The sequence below is a fragment of the Hylobates moloch genome, unplaced genomic scaffold (assembly GCF_009828535.3).
Source record: "Hylobates moloch isolate HMO894 unplaced genomic scaffold, HMol_V3 SCAFFOLD_15, whole genome shotgun sequence".
NCBI lineage: Eukaryota > Metazoa > Chordata > Mammalia > Primates > Hylobatidae > Hylobates > Hylobates moloch.
The window spans coordinates 97,023,874-97,041,423 of NW_026652290.1; the positions used below are offsets into that span (position 1 = coordinate 97,023,874).

General features: G+C 61.9%; 1 protein-coding gene across 4 annotated transcripts in view; it reads right to left on the reverse strand.

Moving 5' to 3' along the window:
• Positions 1 to 317: 317 nt before the first annotated feature.
• The window catches only part of DOT1L (DOT1 like histone lysine methyltransferase), a 71,413-nt gene continuing 54,180 nt past the window's right edge, over positions 318 to 17,550 (reverse strand). For 2 of the 4 annotated variants that reach the window (XM_032178972.2, XM_058428232.1), the window contains exons 20-29: positions 15,815 to 16,299; positions 15,493 to 15,628; positions 14,664 to 14,810; positions 12,657 to 12,771; positions 10,285 to 10,868; positions 9,346 to 9,551; positions 7,361 to 7,425; positions 5,750 to 6,694; positions 4,507 to 5,146; positions 318 to 3,103 (exon numbers count right to left, since the gene is read on the reverse strand). In XM_032178972.2, coding sequence (XP_032034863.1) covers positions 4,542 to 5,146; positions 5,750 to 6,694; positions 7,361 to 7,425; positions 9,346 to 9,551; positions 10,285 to 10,868; positions 12,657 to 12,771; positions 14,664 to 14,810; positions 15,493 to 15,628; positions 15,815 to 16,299 — 3,288 coding nt within the window. In that variant the 3' untranslated portion in view covers positions 318 to 3,103; positions 4,507 to 4,541. The remainder of the gene's footprint in view (positions 3,104 to 4,506; positions 5,147 to 5,749; positions 6,695 to 7,360; positions 7,426 to 9,345; positions 9,552 to 10,284; positions 10,869 to 12,656; positions 12,772 to 14,663; positions 14,811 to 15,492; positions 15,629 to 15,814; positions 16,300 to 17,550) is intronic. The other 2 variants (XR_009209919.1, XM_032178968.2) reach the window with 2 other exon arrangements.

The following is a 17,550-nucleotide window of genomic DNA, read 5'->3' on the forward strand; positions in this document are numbered from 1 at the left end:
TTCACGGGCCCTCCCGGAGTGTGGCTGGGGCCTGGGCCGGCTTTGGTCCATCTGATGTGAAAAGGACTTTGCCGATGTCATTGGGGTTGCAGATCTGGTTTTTCGTTCATCAAAAGGCACTTTGCCCGTGGCCTGGTGCCCTCATAAGCCTCCCCAAGGCCAGGGTGTCCTGTTATCAGCCCCCGGAGCTTCTGCTAGGAGCACCCCTAGGCCCTCCACTCCCCATTTCGGTGATGACACACTAGCCGGGGCCTCTCACTGGCCGCCAGGAGACGCCTCATGCCACCTGGAAGAAAGGCTGCCATTCACACCAGGTCTGAGTGAAAACGGTCTGTTTATTACAGCGTCTAGAGGTGGGGATGCAGAATGCAGGGGTGCCCAGAGGAAGGGGCGCCCGCAGCCCAGAGGGACCGTGACAATGCGCGCAATCCGAAAACAGTTCACCAGGAAGACACGGCAGAGCCTCCCGCATGTCACAAAGGCTGACACAGACCAGCAGCGTGTTGTGTTGGGAGGGGGTCTGACCATGATGACGAGGGCAGTCGGCGGGGGGTGGGGGGCCTGCTGACCACTGAACAGACTGACGCATCCTGGGGGCAGATAAATTAAGGGGGAAGTCTTAAATAAGTCACTGTGCGTGCCTCATGGGCCAAGGAGGGGGTGTCCTAGTCGTTAGGGTTCCTATCAATTCCTGAGCAAGAGCCACTCCCAGGCGCCGCCTGCCCACCCACAGTCAGCAGCAGCAGCACAGGTCCCCGCCAGCTGCCCACGGAAACTCAGGCCAGGTGCCAGCACCAGTCTCCAGATCACCAGGCTCCACAGCCACCCTGCCACCCGCCACACACCACCCCTCAGTCTGGGAGTGTCTGAGAACACAGGCCCAGGGCTCAGAACAGGAGGGTGTCCGCAGGCAGCCACGCTAGTTCACGTGTGGTGACATGCATGTGACCCAGTGGGCTCAAGGAGACTTCTGCCTGGGCCAGTGGCTCTGAGACCCAGTCCGTGTCCTGAACACATGGTGGTCTGCGTGGGCAAGAGCCCTGCATGGCCTGTCTGCAGGACCCATGGTTGCACCCGGACTACCACTGTCCCCTAGAGGGAGGCAGAAGTGATACAGTGTTTAAAGAATGTGTCTTGTTCTAGACCAGGGACTCCAAGCCTTCTCTGCCATCACCCCTGCGGCATATCCCGCCTGTGGCGACAGAGCAGGCTGCCTGTCCTGAAGGCCAGGCTCAGGGCTCAGGCAGAGGCACAGCACCTTCGAGCTGAGAGCACCAACGCAGGGCAGGGAGGGCACTGGGCCCCACTTAAAGGGGCAGGTCCAGAGCACCATCTTCAGAACACAGCTGTGTTGGGGGGTGGGAGTCTGAGAGGTTGTTAGGGGCCAGGGGGAGGCAGCACCCCCTCACCAGGCACAAGCAGGGGTCTTCCAGGCCCTCCCACACAGGACTCCCCCACCTAGCAACCACAGAAGCTTTTCCTCTGTGGCTCCCTCTCTGGAGGCCACATGGTAGGGACGTGACGTGTGTCCATCCTGCCCTTGGGAGCCAGAACACGGGGCTGGCAGCTCCCTGCAAGGTGGATCTGTGGCACCTTGGGGAAGGGGCTCCCTGATGCCACCTCACAGGAGCAAGCACTTGAGAAGGTGGGCTCAGCAAGTGCCACACAGCCCGGGGTCAGGTGTGGGGAGCTCAGACTCCCAGATCCCATCCTCGAGGGAGGGCACAGAGCCACCACTGCCCAGACAACCCAGGCCCTGACTGCTCAGGGCTCCAGAAGCGCTGAAGTGGCCCTGCCTGCCTGCTACACCCCGGCCTCGGCTCCTCTCCTTCCACATCCAGTCCCAGGCACCCCCCCCAAGTCTGCAGAGTGGGGGGCCAATGTCACCCTAGGGCCTAGGGTCAGAGAAACCAGGCTTCAGCGGTGCACCCTGGCCCCAGCACACCCACAGCAGCTGGGAGAACCAGCACAGGCTCCAAGGGATGGGTGCCGGGCGTGGCCCTGACAGGAAGGGATGTGGGGCAGGCAGGGGCGCCGGCAGCTCTGTCTGGGCTGCTGGGAGCTACAAACTGAGGGGTCCGGGGTGGGGGCCGAAGCTGGGGCCATTTTGTGCACTGTTTGAATAAATAAGGTTTTTTCCCCTCGCATTTCTTTCCTCTTCACTGTGCATTATACCATCTAAAAATAAAAGCTGTCAAATCTATGAAATTTATAAATTCTCATCACATATCTATAAAATACCGCCACTCATTAGTGTGACTCTCTCCTGTACAGAAACACCAAGGGACCCATGACAGGCCTGCCCCGCATCGCAGGGCATGCTGCGAGCCATGGACAGCCGAGAAATACAAAAGTAAATGCACTTGTTAAACGTGCCTGCGCCGTCCTCACAGCACCATCGCGCAGCACACGGCCAGCTGTGTCACCGCGCAGACCCCTTCACATGCAAGGGCGCAACCCAAGCCCCGGAGGGTGAACAGTCTGGGGGTTCACAGTGCCGGGATAAAGGTGAAGAGCTCAGGGCAGGCGCCAGGGGCTCAGGAAGGGGCTCAGGCCGCGGCGGGGGGCCTCCGAGGAATGTGGTGGCGACGGGCCTGCCTTTGGTACGGGAGCAGTGCGTCAGGGGAGCCGGCCGGGCGGCGTTTCCGAGAACGGGGTTCGGCGTTGTCAGCGTCTAGTCAGCACCAAGCGGGTGGAGGCAGGCGCGGGCCTGGGGACGAGATAGCACCGGGGCAGGCTGTGGCGAATCCGCTGGCGGGCCCGCCCTGCAGACACGTGTCTTTATATAGAGCTCTCATATATAGATATTTATATTTCTCAATAGGTTGCCTTTTACCACTTAGATGGAATAAAATAAGTCAGAATTGTTTATACTTTTTAAAAAATGATAAATACTTTATCTAAAACTATCGACAGTACAAACTGGACCAGTCCCAGCCTCCTGCGGCACGTGCCGCCGATTCACAGTGGAGCTCCCGTCCATCCTCGCCTCTGCCGTCCAGGGGTGGGAGCCCGGCAGGCCGGCGGGCACCATGCCGCGGGCGCGAGTTGGTCCACACCGTCCTTGCATAGGTCTCGCGGTTGAGGTAGAAATCCTAGTTACCTGCAGAAGGGCACAGCGGGAAGAGCAGCCTGAGGTTACCACCGCGCCTGGGGGAGCCCAACACTCACCCAGGCTGGGGACCGAGGCCTCCCATGAGCACACACGCCACCTGGGGCCAGCACCGTGACAGGCATGGTGCCAGCTCCCTCTAACCACAACAGACGACGGGCGTGCCCCGTGGCAGACCCAGGGAGCCTGACACCTGGACACGCCGGCCAAGCTCCAGCCTTCCTCCAAAGGAAACACACAGCCGAGTCCGGCTAAAGCCACCCTACCTGCAGCTCATCTCCTAAGAGACCCAGCATAGCCTGTCCAGCCCGCAGGTGCCCGCACTGACCCGCCAGGCTGACCAGCCCTGGCCACAGCCTCCGCCTTGGCTCCTGGCTCCCAGTCCTCCTCTCCTTGCCCGGTGGGCTATGGACTCGCCCAGGAAGGCCTGTGTCCCAGGGGCCCCTGAGGCAGAAGGCCAGGGGCAAGCAGAGGGCACCTTTGCACTACGCTGCCAGGCACACCATGTCCCCGGAGGGCATGGGTGGCCAACTGCCCTCGGGTCAGTGGCCACAGTCTCCACAGCCTCTCGGGGGAGGAGTGAACAGGACATTCCCTGAAGGCCTCACGTCATCAAAATCACTCCCGCCTCCAACTTCTTCCTGGTCTCAAAGATGGGCACTGTCTACACTAACCTGCCCAGCTTGGTGCTGACATCTGAGCAGCTGAAAGCCCCTCGGCTGTGGGCCACAACCACAGAGCAGTGTGGCCGTCAGCCATGTCCAGCAAGGGGGCCCCAGCACGCAGGGCACAGAGCTTGCCTCTCGACCGCGCCAGGAATCCATCAGCCCCCAGGCAGGCAGGGCACTAGGGGCCTCACTGGCTCCCTATGAGGGGTATCTGAGGCTACCGGCCAGACAGCCCCGACCAGAGGTGTCCATCCAGCCACCCTGGCTCCCCAGGACCTTTGCAGCCGGCACCGTGCCGGCTACATGCGAGGGGCCTGGGGAACAGCACCAAGCCACGCCACCTGTCATGAGTGACCTGGGCCTGGTGCGGATGGAGCCCTGGAGGCTGCTCTAGGAGCTAGAGCTCCCAGCCCCCTGGTCTGGCACCCTGTGAGCCTCACCCACAGGGGCTGGCACAGCTGCCCCCAGGGCTGGCCTCAGTCCTGCGGCATCACCACAGGGACCCAGCTGTGGGCAGCTGGAACTCAACACACTCAGGCCACTCCAGGGCTGGTGCCCGTCCTGCAGTCCCTCCTCTCGCGACCATCTCCCTGGTCTCCCTGGCTCTCTCCCTCTTCCCTCCTCAGGACCCCCGGGACTTCTGCCGAGCCCTGTGGCCGTCTTCTCTGCCAAAGGAAGGACAGTTCAGTGTCTGGAGTGAGCCACCGCGCGGGGCTCTGGCCTTACCTTACACAATACGCACTGCTAGCTAAGCAAGGTCTTTATCGCGGCTTAACCCCCGAAAGGTGCGCGGCATAGGGAGGCGGCATGCCGAGGGACACCCACACCGCGGACGGCCCCGTGGCGCTGGCCTGTGGGATCCCGGGCGCGCCCTGGGCCAGGGCCAGCCGGGGCAGGGGCTGGTGGTGCACCGTGAAGGAGGGGCGGGTGCCCTTGTGCGGGAGGGAGGTGAGCTTGATAGACAAAGAGGCGTTAGCAGGCGGCAGAGAGGCAGCAGAGGCGGGGGGCAAGAAAGCTTGGTTAGGCGGGAGGGACGCGAGGCTCTGCAGAAGCGCGGGCTCAGGGTTAGAGGCCAGCAGCGTTGGGGGAGGAGGCAAGGCGGCGTTAGGTGGAGGAGGGGCGTGGAGGACGGGCGGCCCCGCAGGGGGCCGGCCCAGGTGCGCAGGCGGGGGCAGCGGGGGAGGCGGAGGCGGAGGGGGCGGCCGGGTCTCAACCGAGGCCGGGGCCTGAAAGGAAGAGGCGGAGGCGCTGGCCGCCGCCTGCAGCGGGCTCGGGCCCAGTGTGGCGCTGCCACATGCAGCCCCGCGGCCGACACGGGCTCCAAACGGATGAGCAGAGGCGGAAGGCACCGCGTGGTTAAAGACACCTGCAAACAGGAGAGAAAAACGCAGCTTCAACAGACGGCAGCATCCAGGCAAGCACAGAGAAGCAGCCGCAGGCTCACAAAAGGAAGCGAAACGGCACCGCCAGGCGTGTGCGGGCACCAAGCACAAGCAGCGGCTCGGCCAGGCTCGTGGTGGCCCGCCCTCCGCCCTCCGGCCGCCCGCCCCGCAGCAGCCCTAAGGCCAGGCCGCTCCCCACCGCGGCTCCTCTCCGCCCTGTCTGGGCAGGCACTGCGGGGACTCACTCTTACCCAACACCAGCTCCCAGAGCCTTGCCAGAGCCCGGGCGGCCACACCTAGCAGGTGACCTCCACGGGAGAAAGTAATGCTCTGGTGGCCCTGCGCACCATGGCCTTCTGAAAACAAGAGGGACGCGGTTACAACCAGAGAACCCAAGACACACGGATTCAGCGTGAGCCCTCGCCCCATAGGACTGGAGTTCGCCCCCGTGCATGGATGGCGGCGGGGACCAGCCAACACCAGGGAACCTGCAGCTCAGCTCCTGGCGCAAGAGTGCGGAAGGAAACCTGCAAAGGAAGGGGCCTCCGGCAAGGGCCGGGGGGCGGACGCGGGGCCGCCCTGCCTACCTCCAACTGTGCCGCCTGCCACCCCGGAAAAGCTGCCCATGGCGTGCGAGTTGGTCAGTCTGGTGGCAGCGGACGACACGTGCACCAGGCCTGCGGCGGCCGGCACAGAACTGAACAGCGACTGCAGCACGGAGGAGCCGGCCACGGAGCCGAGGTTGGCCTGCAGGGACATGGGGCCGAGCGCGAACTGTGGTCCCGGCGGGAAGGGGCCCAGGAAGGGCCGGTGTGTCTGGGCGGAGGACGCCGCGCTGCCTGCGGAGGACGCCGCCGGGGCCAGACCGGGGCCGCTGAGGAGGCTTCCGGGAGGCACGGCCGCCGCAGAGATGAAGAGGTTGTGGCCATTCTTGAGGTCGAGCTCGCGGTCCCGGGCCTTGGTGGCCTTGCAGGTCAGCAGCGGGGTCTTGTCCGTGGGCCCGCACAGCGGCAGGCCGCCCTCCCCTGCCTCCTTGCCGCGGCTGCCCTCGCCCTTCAGCCCAGCCAGGCCGTCCAGCTGCCTCTTGCTCAGGAAAGGGTTGGCGTCCGAGCCCTCCTTGCCGCGCTGCGAGGGGAAGCTCAGCGGGGAGCTCAGGCCGGCCGCCTCGGGGCCCTTGTGGGGAAGAGAAGCACCATCACTGAAGCTGTGTAAACTCAGGTCCGTGGCCAGGCCCCCGCCGAAGGTGCAGCCGTTGGCAGGGTTGGTGCCCGGGCTGAGTCCATCAGCCCCCGACAGGGAGCCGGGAAAGCCTTTCCTGGGGTGAGCGGCCAGCTTGGCATCGGCAGAGGGCTCCTCCAGGGCGGGCCGGAACGCGAACAGGGAGTTCTGGCTGAGGGCGGAGCTGGCCTGCAGCGGGCTGTCTGCAGACTTGGCCAGGCCGATGTCAGAGATGGGCGAGAAGGTGGACTTCCACTTGCTGCTATTGACTGGCTCGCCGGCAGGCGTTGGCTTCCTTCCCGCCAAGCCACCACCTGGCAAAGAGGAAAGGCAGAGGCCGTGAGCCCAGAGCACCTGCCCGGGCTACCCATGAGGCTAACCGGGGCTGCTGCCAAGGCATGGGCAACTCTGCAGGCAGGGCTGGTCACAGACACTCAAGATGCCAAGCAGGACAGGATGGGAGAGGACAGGAGGGAAGGGGACGGAAGGGGACAACATGGGATGGGACAGGAGGGGTACAGCACAGGATGAGATGGCAGTGGACGGGACTGGATGGGACAGGAGGGCAGACAGAGGCAGCTGAAGCGGGTCTCAGAGAAGGCCATGCAGGATGAGCTCTGGAGAAAATGCTGAGGCCAGCAGGCCTCTGGGAGGGAAGGTGGGGCTGCCCCAGAGCAGGTCAGGGTCCTCACGGAGGATGCAGGCACCACTCGGGGGGAAGGCCAGGGTGCAAAGCAAACAGGGGACCCAAGGTGACGATCCCCGCAGGTCAGCCACCCACTGCGAGAGCATGGTGTGTGCACGGAGGCCCTGGGCTGCAGTGAGGGCCTCCCAGAGGCAGTTCTGGACGCCCAGCGCCCCCAGTGTCGGCACCCACGCAGGACATGACGCAGCGGGCCAGCAGGTGGGTCAGCAGCACTGACCGGGCACCACGGCCGCACGGACAGGCCTGGCCACGCCCCAAAACACTTGTTACTCACCATTTTCCAAGGTTTTCGGGGGAGATTTGCTTTCTAAGGAGATTGTTGCAATTTTTCTCTCAATTCTGTTAAGAAAAAAAGGTCATTAATGCTTGAAACCCAGCTGCATACTAAGAATGACACAAATGTAAGAATGACACAAATGCTGACAGCCAACAGCCCAGGGAGCTCCGGAGGCGGTGAACGAGAACCACTCGGCCCGGACAGGGGATCCGTGCAGCCACCCTGGGCCAGGCCTGGACTGGGCGGCTGGGCCCTGGGATCTACCCCTGTTGTGCCACAAGGGCACTGTCCTGGCAGGGACTCCAGGGCCTCTGCTGGGACAAGCAGCCAAGAGATCAGGCACAGCAGCTGAATGGGAGAAGCAATTCTCCAGCACACAGAAGTGTGAGAATCCCAGACAGAGCTCTCTTCCTACCTCCCTCTCCCGGCCCCTCTCAGACCTCGGTGCCTCAGGTGGCAAACAATGCCACAGCATTGCAGGCCAGCACGTGAAGCCATGCCCAACCACACACTGCACGGGGTCACTTTGATCCAATGTCCCAAGAATACACCAGGGACACACGAATTCCCAAAGATCCTGGAAACCACTAAGCTGAGCAATCCCAGTGCAAAACAGAGCACCCAAGTGCTGGGGTGTTTCTTATGTAACACGTGCACGTCCACGTGGGAAAGGAGAATGAACTAACAGAGACCACCACCAAAAGCACACTTAGGGCCGGCTTTGATGGCGCACGCCTATAATCCCAGCATGCTGGGAGGCAGTGGGAGGCAGAATGCTTGAGGCCAGGAGTTTGAGACCAGCCTGAGCAACATGGTAAAACCCCATCTCTATAAAACAAAAAAACGAACGAGGCACAGTGGTAGCGTGTGCCTGTAGCCACAGCTACTTAGGAGGCTGAGGCAGGAGAATCACTTGAACCCAGGAGGTGGAGGGTGCAGTGAGCCGAGATCGCGCCACCGCACTCCAGCCTGGGCACAGACCAAGACTCTGTGTCTCAAAAAAAAAAGCAAAAAACCCTGCCATGTTATATCACTTCAGACGACCAGGAGGGCTAGAATCAAAACAAGAAATTCAGTGTGGTGAGGATGTGGGGACTGGGGACCTCAGACCCTCGTGCACCCATGGTGGCAGGGTGGAACAGTGCAGCTGCTGGAGAGCACAGGGGGCCGGGCCACCCCAGCACCTCTGACCAGGCACCAGGAAATGGGAAAGTGGCTCCCAAACACAAACATGCACACCCGTGGCCACAGCAGCGCTGCTCACAACCGCCAAGGGGAAGCACGCCCAGCACAACGGGCAGATGGATGGCGGAGCACCACCCAGCCACGAAAGGGACCCAGGATGCACCTTGAGGACGTCACGCTCAGTGAGAGATGCCAGACACAAAAGGCCACATCCTGTGTGACTCCACTCCTAGGAGGTCCCTACAGCCCTCAGATTCACAGAAACAGAAAGTAGGATGGGGGTGGGGGGTGCCAGGGGCTCTAGGGAGGAGAAGGGGAGTGAGTGTTTCAAGGGGATGATGAGATTTTCTCAAGACATGATGGAAGGTTCTGGATTTAGGCAGTGGTAATGTGGATATACCAAAGACCTCTGAATTGCACACTTTAAATGGAGAATATGATATGTGAATTTTATCTAATAAAGCTACTGTAATACACTCAGCAAGACGTGTGGATGAGACCTCCAAACGCCTCACTGCTGAAACTTCTCTCCTGCTGCGCTCAGCTCCTCCTCAGCTTGCCTCTTCTAACCAGTGGCTCTGCTCGTGTCCCACCCCAAATGGCCTGGGAGGTCGGCCCTGCCCCGAACAGGGCCCAGGACCAGTGGGGAGGCCCCTCACAAAACAGACACCTCCCTCCCGTCCAGGGCACCCCCTCAGAGCCTGCCTGTCCTCCCCACCCACCCACACACACACGGTGAGCAGGCACCTCCTGCCCCTGCTGCCAGGCCCTGCCCCCCTCCAGGCCCCTGGACTCGCCGGGCACTGCTGGGCTCGTCCTCAGAGCCTGGCTCCTCGTCTGAGGTGAGTGGGGAGTAGTGTGCCCCATTGGTCTGGCTCAGAGGCCGCTCCTTCTTGAGCACAGGGGGCTGGTCGTGGTCCTGGTAGGGCACAGGGGAGCTCTTCAGGGAGGTCTCGGGGGACGAGATGGCTGTAATCTCCAGGGGCTGGTTGATGTTACTGACCTGAGGGCAGAGAGACACAATGGATGCACATACCACAGACCTGGGACCCCAAGGCAGGAGAGCCCCACCGCCCCAGGAGGCTCCTGTCTGCACCCCAGGGTTTCCTGAGGAAACTGACGCCCTGCCCAGTGGCCAGTGAAGCCCCCGTTCTGGTTCCTCCTGGTCCTCACACACCACCCCGCAATCCCAGAGCCCTCCACGCCCCCTCCTGATGCGCCCACCACCACTAAGGCCCCACAGCCAAGAATGAAGAAGCTTGCAGGCAGCGCATCGCACTCTGAACCCCAGAGACAGCTGTCGGCCACCTCTTCCCAGGCTACCAGGCCGCACATGGTGGAGGATGGCCGGGCTCAGTCATGGCCCCCCAGCTCCACCTTTTTTTTTTGTTTGCCCCCCAAGACGGAGTCTCGCTCTGTGGCCCAGGCAGTGGCTGATCTCAGTTCACTGCAAGCTCCGCCTCCCGGGTTCACACCATTCTCCCGCCTCAGCCTCCCGAGTAGCTGGGACTACAGCCGCCCGCCACCATGCTTGGCTAATTTTTTGTATTTTTGGTAGAGACGGGGTTTCACTGTGTTAGCCAGGATGGTCTCGATCTCCTGACCTCATGATCCGCCCGCCTCAGCCTCCCAAAGTGCTGGGATTACAGGCATGAGCCACCACGCCCCCACCCGGTCTCCCTCTGGTCTTTCTTTCACAGGCCACGCTCCCCAGCCCTGCCGGTCCCCGTCCTTACCATGGAGTTGAGGTTGAGGGGAGACCCCGACGGCTGTGTGAAAAGGCCAGCGACGGATGGCAGGGCTCGGCGCTTGGGGGACACGCCTGCACTCAAGCTGGGCGTCCCCGTAGATGCTCGCTTCCGCCGGCCGCGCTTGCGGCTGTCCTGCCCGTGGCTCAGCACACAGTCCCCACGGGCGCTGGAGGTCAGGGGGCTGTGCTTGCTGGAGGGCGACTGCTTGGCACTGCCCGCACCAGTGGCGATGGTGAACACGATCCTCCTCTTGGCTTCACTCTCAGGATCTGAGAAGCCGGAATCGGAGGGCAGGTCCCCCTTGCTGGCCTCGGGGAGCGGGCCCTGGGTGGCCCCACCAAGCCGGGGACTGGAGGAGAGCTGGTGGGCGGGAGAGGCCGGGAGCGAGTTCCGGGGCTGTGCCAGCAGCAGGGGGTGCTGTGGCGTGGAGCTGCGGGACCCCACGGTGGCAAAAAGGCTCCCAGAGCTGGAGGACTCATCCAAGGTGGCCGGCTCGGCTCCAGGTGTGAGAGAGGCCGGGCTGCCCGCCAAGGCCCCGCTGATGGCCACCGAGCCAGCATAGGAGAAGCCTGCCGGGAAGGACATGGGGGTCTCAGGGGACACAGGATGGGCTCAGCCCACAGGGGCAGACGCTGGGCCCCATTGGGCCCAAGAGAAAGCCTTGCTGTGGGAGCACCTCCCCCCACGAGCTCTGTGGGCTCCGGGAGAGGCGGGAAGTGGGGAAGGGGTTGGGAGTCTGAAAACGGCCACTCTGGGGTGGAACCAGAAGGCTCTGTGGACAAGCTCAGGGCTCAGGGCTGACCCTGTGCCTCCTCCCGCCCATCTGGGCTGCCTGTGCCCTGCAGGTCCCGGCTGAGACGCTGCCTCCCAAGAAGCCTCCTGGTGCGGGCTCCCCGCTGAGCTGGGCTTCCTCTGAGTCAGTTGCCTCTGGCCCCGCGATCTCAGAGATACCATGAGAAGAGCCCATGGCTGCGCGGCCTCCCTCCCTCCCGTTCTCAGAAGACAACTCAGCTTGGATACTCCAAGCTATGGCCACCCTGAAGGCTGCGGCCACGCTTCCCAGCTCACGATGAGTGGTGTACTTCCATGACCACCCGGGGACAAAGGGTGGCCTCCCTGCTTCTGCCAATGAGGCCTCAGCGCAGGGGTGCAGCAAGGCGCTTCTGGAGTTGGCTGTTTGCCATCCAGTTGAAAATCTCCTGAAACTGTCACTGCCTCTCCCAGAGCAGACCACACCCCAAGGGCACAACCCAGCCCTGCGAGGGCAGAACTGCCTGGGCTTCAGTGGTCTCTCCAGCGCCCTCACGTGGCCAACCTTCGTGAGGCCTGCCCAGCCTCCCTAGAGCCTCCCGTCTCAATAGCTGCCGTGTACATTTTACTTGTTTTGTTGTTGTTTAGTTTTTGAGATGGAGTTTTACTCTTTGTGCCCAGGCAGGAGTGCAGTGGCACGATCTCAGCTCACTGCAACCTCCACCTCCCAGGATCAAACGATTCTCCTGCCTCAGCCTCTCGAGTGGCTGAAATTACAGGCGTCTGCCACCACGCCCGGCTAATTTTTGTATTTTTAGTAGAGACGGTGGTTTCACCACGTTAGCCAGGCTGGTCTCAAACTCCTGTCCTCAGTGATCCGCTCACCTCGGCCTCCCAAGGTGCTGGGATTACAGGCGTGAGCCACCGCGCCCGGCCGCATCTTACTTTTTACTCCTAAAAAAGTAGCTGCCACATCATACTGCATCTCAACCTGGGGCCAGCAAACCAGCCTGGGGGTTTGGTGTCCTCCGCTGTTGTAAGTACACTTTTGCTGGCACACAGCCATGCCCGCTGACATGCTGTCTCTGCGGCTTCCACAACAGACAGGCCTGCAGTGTCAACAAAAGCCAAAGCGGCGTCCTCTCTGGCTCTTTGCAGAAACTGGGCTAACAGCAGAGACTGCTCAGGTGGCACCTTCTCAAGGAACCAGAAACCATGCTGCTACCAGCACGGAGGCCCACGGTCGTGTGCCATTGGGCTCTGCTGTGTGTGGAGCCGATCCTGAGTCAGGGGCCTCCCAGCTGTGAGTACAGGAGCCCCCGAGAGCACTGGGGCCGACCCCACGGGCTGAATTAATACACCCAAGCATGAGGTGTCAGTGTCGGGAGACCCAGGTATGAGGCCACGATGGCTGCAGCTGAGCCCAATCTGCATCCCAGCTCGTGGGATACAGGAAAGGGTGTCAGTAATGAGGCGTGGCGGTTTGGGGCAGCAGCCCCCATGATCACCCCAGGAAGCCCTGTTCCGCTCCCAGCAACCCGGCCCTCCTGCCTGAAGAGCAGCAGCAGCAGCCGAGTCCTGAGGGTAGGGCATAGGAGGGGTGTTACCTGCGGGGGCAAGGGCAAGGCTTCTGCTCCCAGCACCGTGGGCATTAGCACCAATCTGCTTTTCAAGTGTGGACGAGGGGTCACGGGGCTGCAGCACAGGACTGGGGGTGCTCCTCTGCAGAGAGAAAACCCTGTGTGTCAGGGGCAGCAGGTGCCCCAGGAGACCCAGAACCCAGATGGAAATAGTGAGTGTGGAGGGCTGCAGCTGGCTGGCGGAGGCCGCTGGGGTCACCATCCAGTACAGCGCAGGAAGAGGGCAGTGGGGGAACTTCAGGGGGGCCCCAGGCGAGTGGCACAGCGAGGGTGCGCAGTGCCTGTGTGTGAATGGGGCGGCGGGCCTGAGGCAGGGAGGTCAGGAGGTGGGAGTCCCGGGGTCTGGCTGTGGGGAGGGAGTACTGGGCACAATCCGAGCAACCCACGGCCCGCCCTCACCGGGAAAGCGGCTGTGTTCTCTGAGCAGCACAGACAAATGCCAGCAGTCGGGTGGGGTGAGGAGGGCGCTCTTCAGAACATACCCGCCGGCCACCACTCCCCGCACTTCCCCACACCACACTCCAAGTCCAACAAAGGTCAGTAGAGTGACTGCAGAACCCAGTAGCTCCACTCCCACATGGGCCAAAGAGCAAACCTACATCCACACAGAAACCTGGACCCCAGCGCTCACAGCAGAACGATTCGCAATCGCCAAAACGGGGAGTCAAGCTGGGGTCCATCAACTGGGCACGATGAAGACGGCACACTCCGTCCACACAGGGAACGCCCTCACGTGGCAAGAGGAGGGACAGGCCCGGACATGAACGCATTCGGGGGCCTGGGGGCTGGGGGACGACTAGGGAGTGACTGCTGAGGGGGCAACACTTCTTCCAGGGTGAAGAAAATGTCCTGAATTAGACAGAGGTGTATAAAAATACAAAAAACTGGCCGGGCACGGGGGCTCACACTTGGAATCCCAGCACTGTGGGAGGCCGAGGCAGGTGGATCGACTTGAGGCCAGGAGTTCGAGACCAGCCTGGCCAACATGGCAAAACCTCCACCTCTATTAAAAATACAAAAATTGGCCGGGTGTGGTAGCTCATGCCTGTCATCCCAGCAATTTCGCAGGCTGAGGTGGGTGGATCACCTGAGGTCAGGAGTTTGAGACCAGCTTGGCCAAGATGGTGAAACTCTGTGTCTACTAAAAATACAAAAATCAGCTGGGTATGGTGGCGCATGCCTGTAATCCCAGCTACTCGGGAGGCTGAGGCAGGAGAACTGCTTGAACCCAGGAGGTGGAGGCTGCAGTGAGTCAAGATCACAAGATCGTGCCACTGCACTCCAGCCTGGGCAACAGAGCAAGACTCCGTCTCGGCTGGTGGGGGCAGGGATTAACCGGGCGTGGTGGCGGGCACCTGTAGTCCCAGCTACTCGGAGAGGCTGAGGCAGGAGAATGGCATGAACCCGGGAGGCGGAGCTTGCAGTGAGCCAAGATCGCACCACTGCACTCCAGCCTGGGTGACAGAGTGAGACTCCGTCTCAAAAAAATAAAAATAAAAAAAAAAAGAAAATGCTTAAAACCACTGAAGGGTATACCTGAAGCGCACAATTTTTAAAAAATAGTTCAATGCCCAGAAAATCCCACCCATGCTACACAAGATGAGATTCTCTGCATGCACAGCGCTGGGTGGGAGAATCCAGAGACGGCTGTGAGGACAGGGGCCACGGCAGCCAATGTGGCCTCATGAGGAGTGAGGCTGGGAGCCAGGTCGGCCTCTGAGCTCCTCCTCAACCCAGGAGGTGTGAGGCCCTCTCCACTTGCACACCTACCTTTCACCCGAAAGAAAAAGACTGGCGAAAACAATGGCCCAGCTCACCGGACACACCCCGGCTTTGGACGGCCCACCTTGACTGCATTGCCTCACGCTCGACATTTTACAGCGTGAGACTTCGCAAAGCGAGCCGGGTCTCGAGCACCCCAAACTGTTTTGCCTCAACGTGGCCCTTGGGGACGGCCTCCTGGGAGCCACTCACCGCCCTCTCGGCGCGGCTGGGCAGCACCACGCTGGCCAGGGGGATGCTGACCGGGAGCTTGTTGGGCTGCACGGTGCTGAGCGGGATGCTGATGGGCAGGCTGGTGATGAGTTCCCCGCTGCTGCCGTAGGCGCGCTCTCTCAGGCCCTGCAGACGAAGGCCCGACCCCCGGTCGCGGGTCAACAAACCCCTCCAGGACACAGGGACCACAGCCACAGGACGGGGCCCTGCTGCAGCTCTCTCAAGGTGGCCCCCAGGCTGCCAAGGCCCTGCAACCTTCCCCATGCAGTCAGGCCCTCCTGGACACCGGCTTTGGGACACTCCAGAGGCACAGCACGCTCCTGGTGTCTGAAAGCAATGCCCATCTGTCCTCTCCAGCCTGCCAGCCCGGCTCGGTGGGCAGTCACCTGTGGGGCCACCAAGCCTCCCAGGGCCCACATCCATCACTGCCAAGTCCATGCAACATCACCGTCCTTCCCTCTCCATCCCTGTGCACACAGGCCAGTGCCCCCCAGGCAGTCCTCGTGGGCAGCGGCTTCCCAAACTGGGCTCTGCGTCTCCACCAGCACTTGCCGTCCGTCACTGAGAACTGAGAGGCACCAGGGACACCCTGACAAACCCCACGTCCTCCATGGCACCTGCCCAGCGTCACCTGTGACCTGTCCTTACTGGCTGCCCCTCAACTTAGCCACAACATTCTCCTCCAGGTCAGCCCCAGTACCTCACTGTGCCCCAAGGTCAACTAGGACAACCCCTCCTGCTAGCAACTCGCTCAGGCCGCCTCTGCTGAGCACCTCCCTGAGCTCCAGGCAGGGGTTGCAGCCCACACCTTCTCACTGCTCTTCTCTCCAGCAAGCTGCAAGGCCCCAGGGGACAGGGGCCGCGGGTCCTGAGGGCTCAGCTTCATGCTGCCAGGCATGCTGGGGCTCTGGTAGGGAAGGCCGTTCTCCTTGGTGTGCTCAGCTCTGGAATGAGAAGCTGCAGTCACTCTCGAGGGCCGTGGGCTGGCGCTCAGAGGCAGCGGCCTGGCCCAGCACCTCCCCACCTCATTCTCAACAGATGCACTCCTGCTGAGGACCCGACAGCCTGAGCGCACCAGGCAGAGTCGGCAGGCACCAGGTGCAGACCTCCAACCCCGCCAGGGCACTCACCTCGAGTGCAGCTCACTGGCGGCCGGCCTGCCGGGCACCGTGTGGTCCTGGCTCAGGTGCCGCCTCAGCACAATCTTGGCGGGGGACAGCCTAGTGTAGTCGGGTGCGGCTAGGCCAGACAGCTTCTCCAGGCGCGGCCGGCCGCCATGGCTGGGGGTGCAGGGCACCACCTCCTGGTCCAGGGGTGAGGCCAGGTACTGGGGTGTGTTCTGCTTGGACGAGGGCCGGCTCAGCGCGCCGCAGAGCTCATAGCCAGCAGCCTGGCCATTCATGGAGAGCTCCGGGCTCACGCTGCTCAAGTGAGGCAGCGAGAACTTGGCGCAGTCCAGCTCCAGGTGCAGCCGGCTGGCATCAGGCTCCAGCTCGCGGCCCAGGGCGCCCTTCCCACGCAGGTGCAGGGACAAGGCGTCGTCAGGCGGCACACAGGACTTGAGCTGCAGGAGCTCCTGCTGCCGCTGGCTCTTCTCTAGCTCCACAATGCTGATCTGCAGGAGGACAGACGGCGTCAGGCCCGCCCCACCTGGGGACCACACCAGGGACCCAAGACCGTGCCACAGATGGACACCCGGAGGGGTGGCCGGGACCCCCGCTGCTTGTGTGGGATGGAAAAACCAAAGCTGCCGACCACCTAGAGGCGGGGTCGGGAAGCTGGGGGCATCAAATAAAGTAATGTGGAGGGCCGAGGATGGTTTTTGCTGACATGAAAGCACCTTCTCCAAAAAGAGCAACAGGAAGATACAGAGCACTCTCGTCTCTCAAAATAGACTCCAAGTGTAAAACATCCAGTTTTACTAAGTGTACAACCTGCGGAGGGACACGCCACTCAAGCGTGGCAGCTTCCCCGGGCACTGAGTCTGAGAGGGGCTTTTTCCTTTTAGTTTATCTGTTCTGTTTACCTGCTTTCCTTTCTTTTAACAAACACATTTTGTTTTTTTATTACACAAAAAAGATTATGACAAAAATGGTCAGCACCCAAATATGCTCTTCCCGAGGGCTCTACTCCAGGCAGACCCACGGGGCCTGGCTGTGGTAACGAGGTCGGCGACCTCCGTTTCTCTAACATACGCTGGTGAGGCTCGCCTGGGCCACGCACATGAGGGAGCAGCTCGGGAGCACATGGGTGGCTCTTCCCGACGTCTATCAGTTGCCCTGACAGCCCACCTCCAGGGACAGCCTTGCAGCAAAGGTTTGGTGCAGTCATTTGAAAGGGCAGCAGAGGTCCGGCGACAGGGCACCAGGTCTATCAACAGTGAAACCACGCTGGGGACATGTCAGGTGAGCAGGCGGGCACAGCCTCGACGGGACGGGGCTCTGGGAACAAAGCCCGTGACCTGCTGCTTTCTAGGCTGCATGGACCTGCCCCTGCCTGGGAGCAGGGAGGAGAGCACCTTCCCGCTGCACACCCTCCTCCACACTTCCTCTACTCGGCCACCACGAATGCATTTCTTGGTGTCAGAAAGTACAAGCTATTCATTTTTCAGATGGGGCCTGGCTCTGTCGCCCAGGCTGGAGTGCAGTGGTGCAATCTCAGCTTGCTGCAGCCTCCACCTCCCGGGCTCAAACACGGCCCTTTTTGCCTCGATATGGCCCTCGGGGATGCCATCCTGGGAGCCAGAACGCCTGCCTCAGCCTCCCTGGGAGCTGGGACTACAGGCACACACCACCACACCCGGCTAGTTTTTGTATTTTTGCTAGAGACAGGGTCCCACTGTGTTGGCCAGGCTGGTCTCCAACTC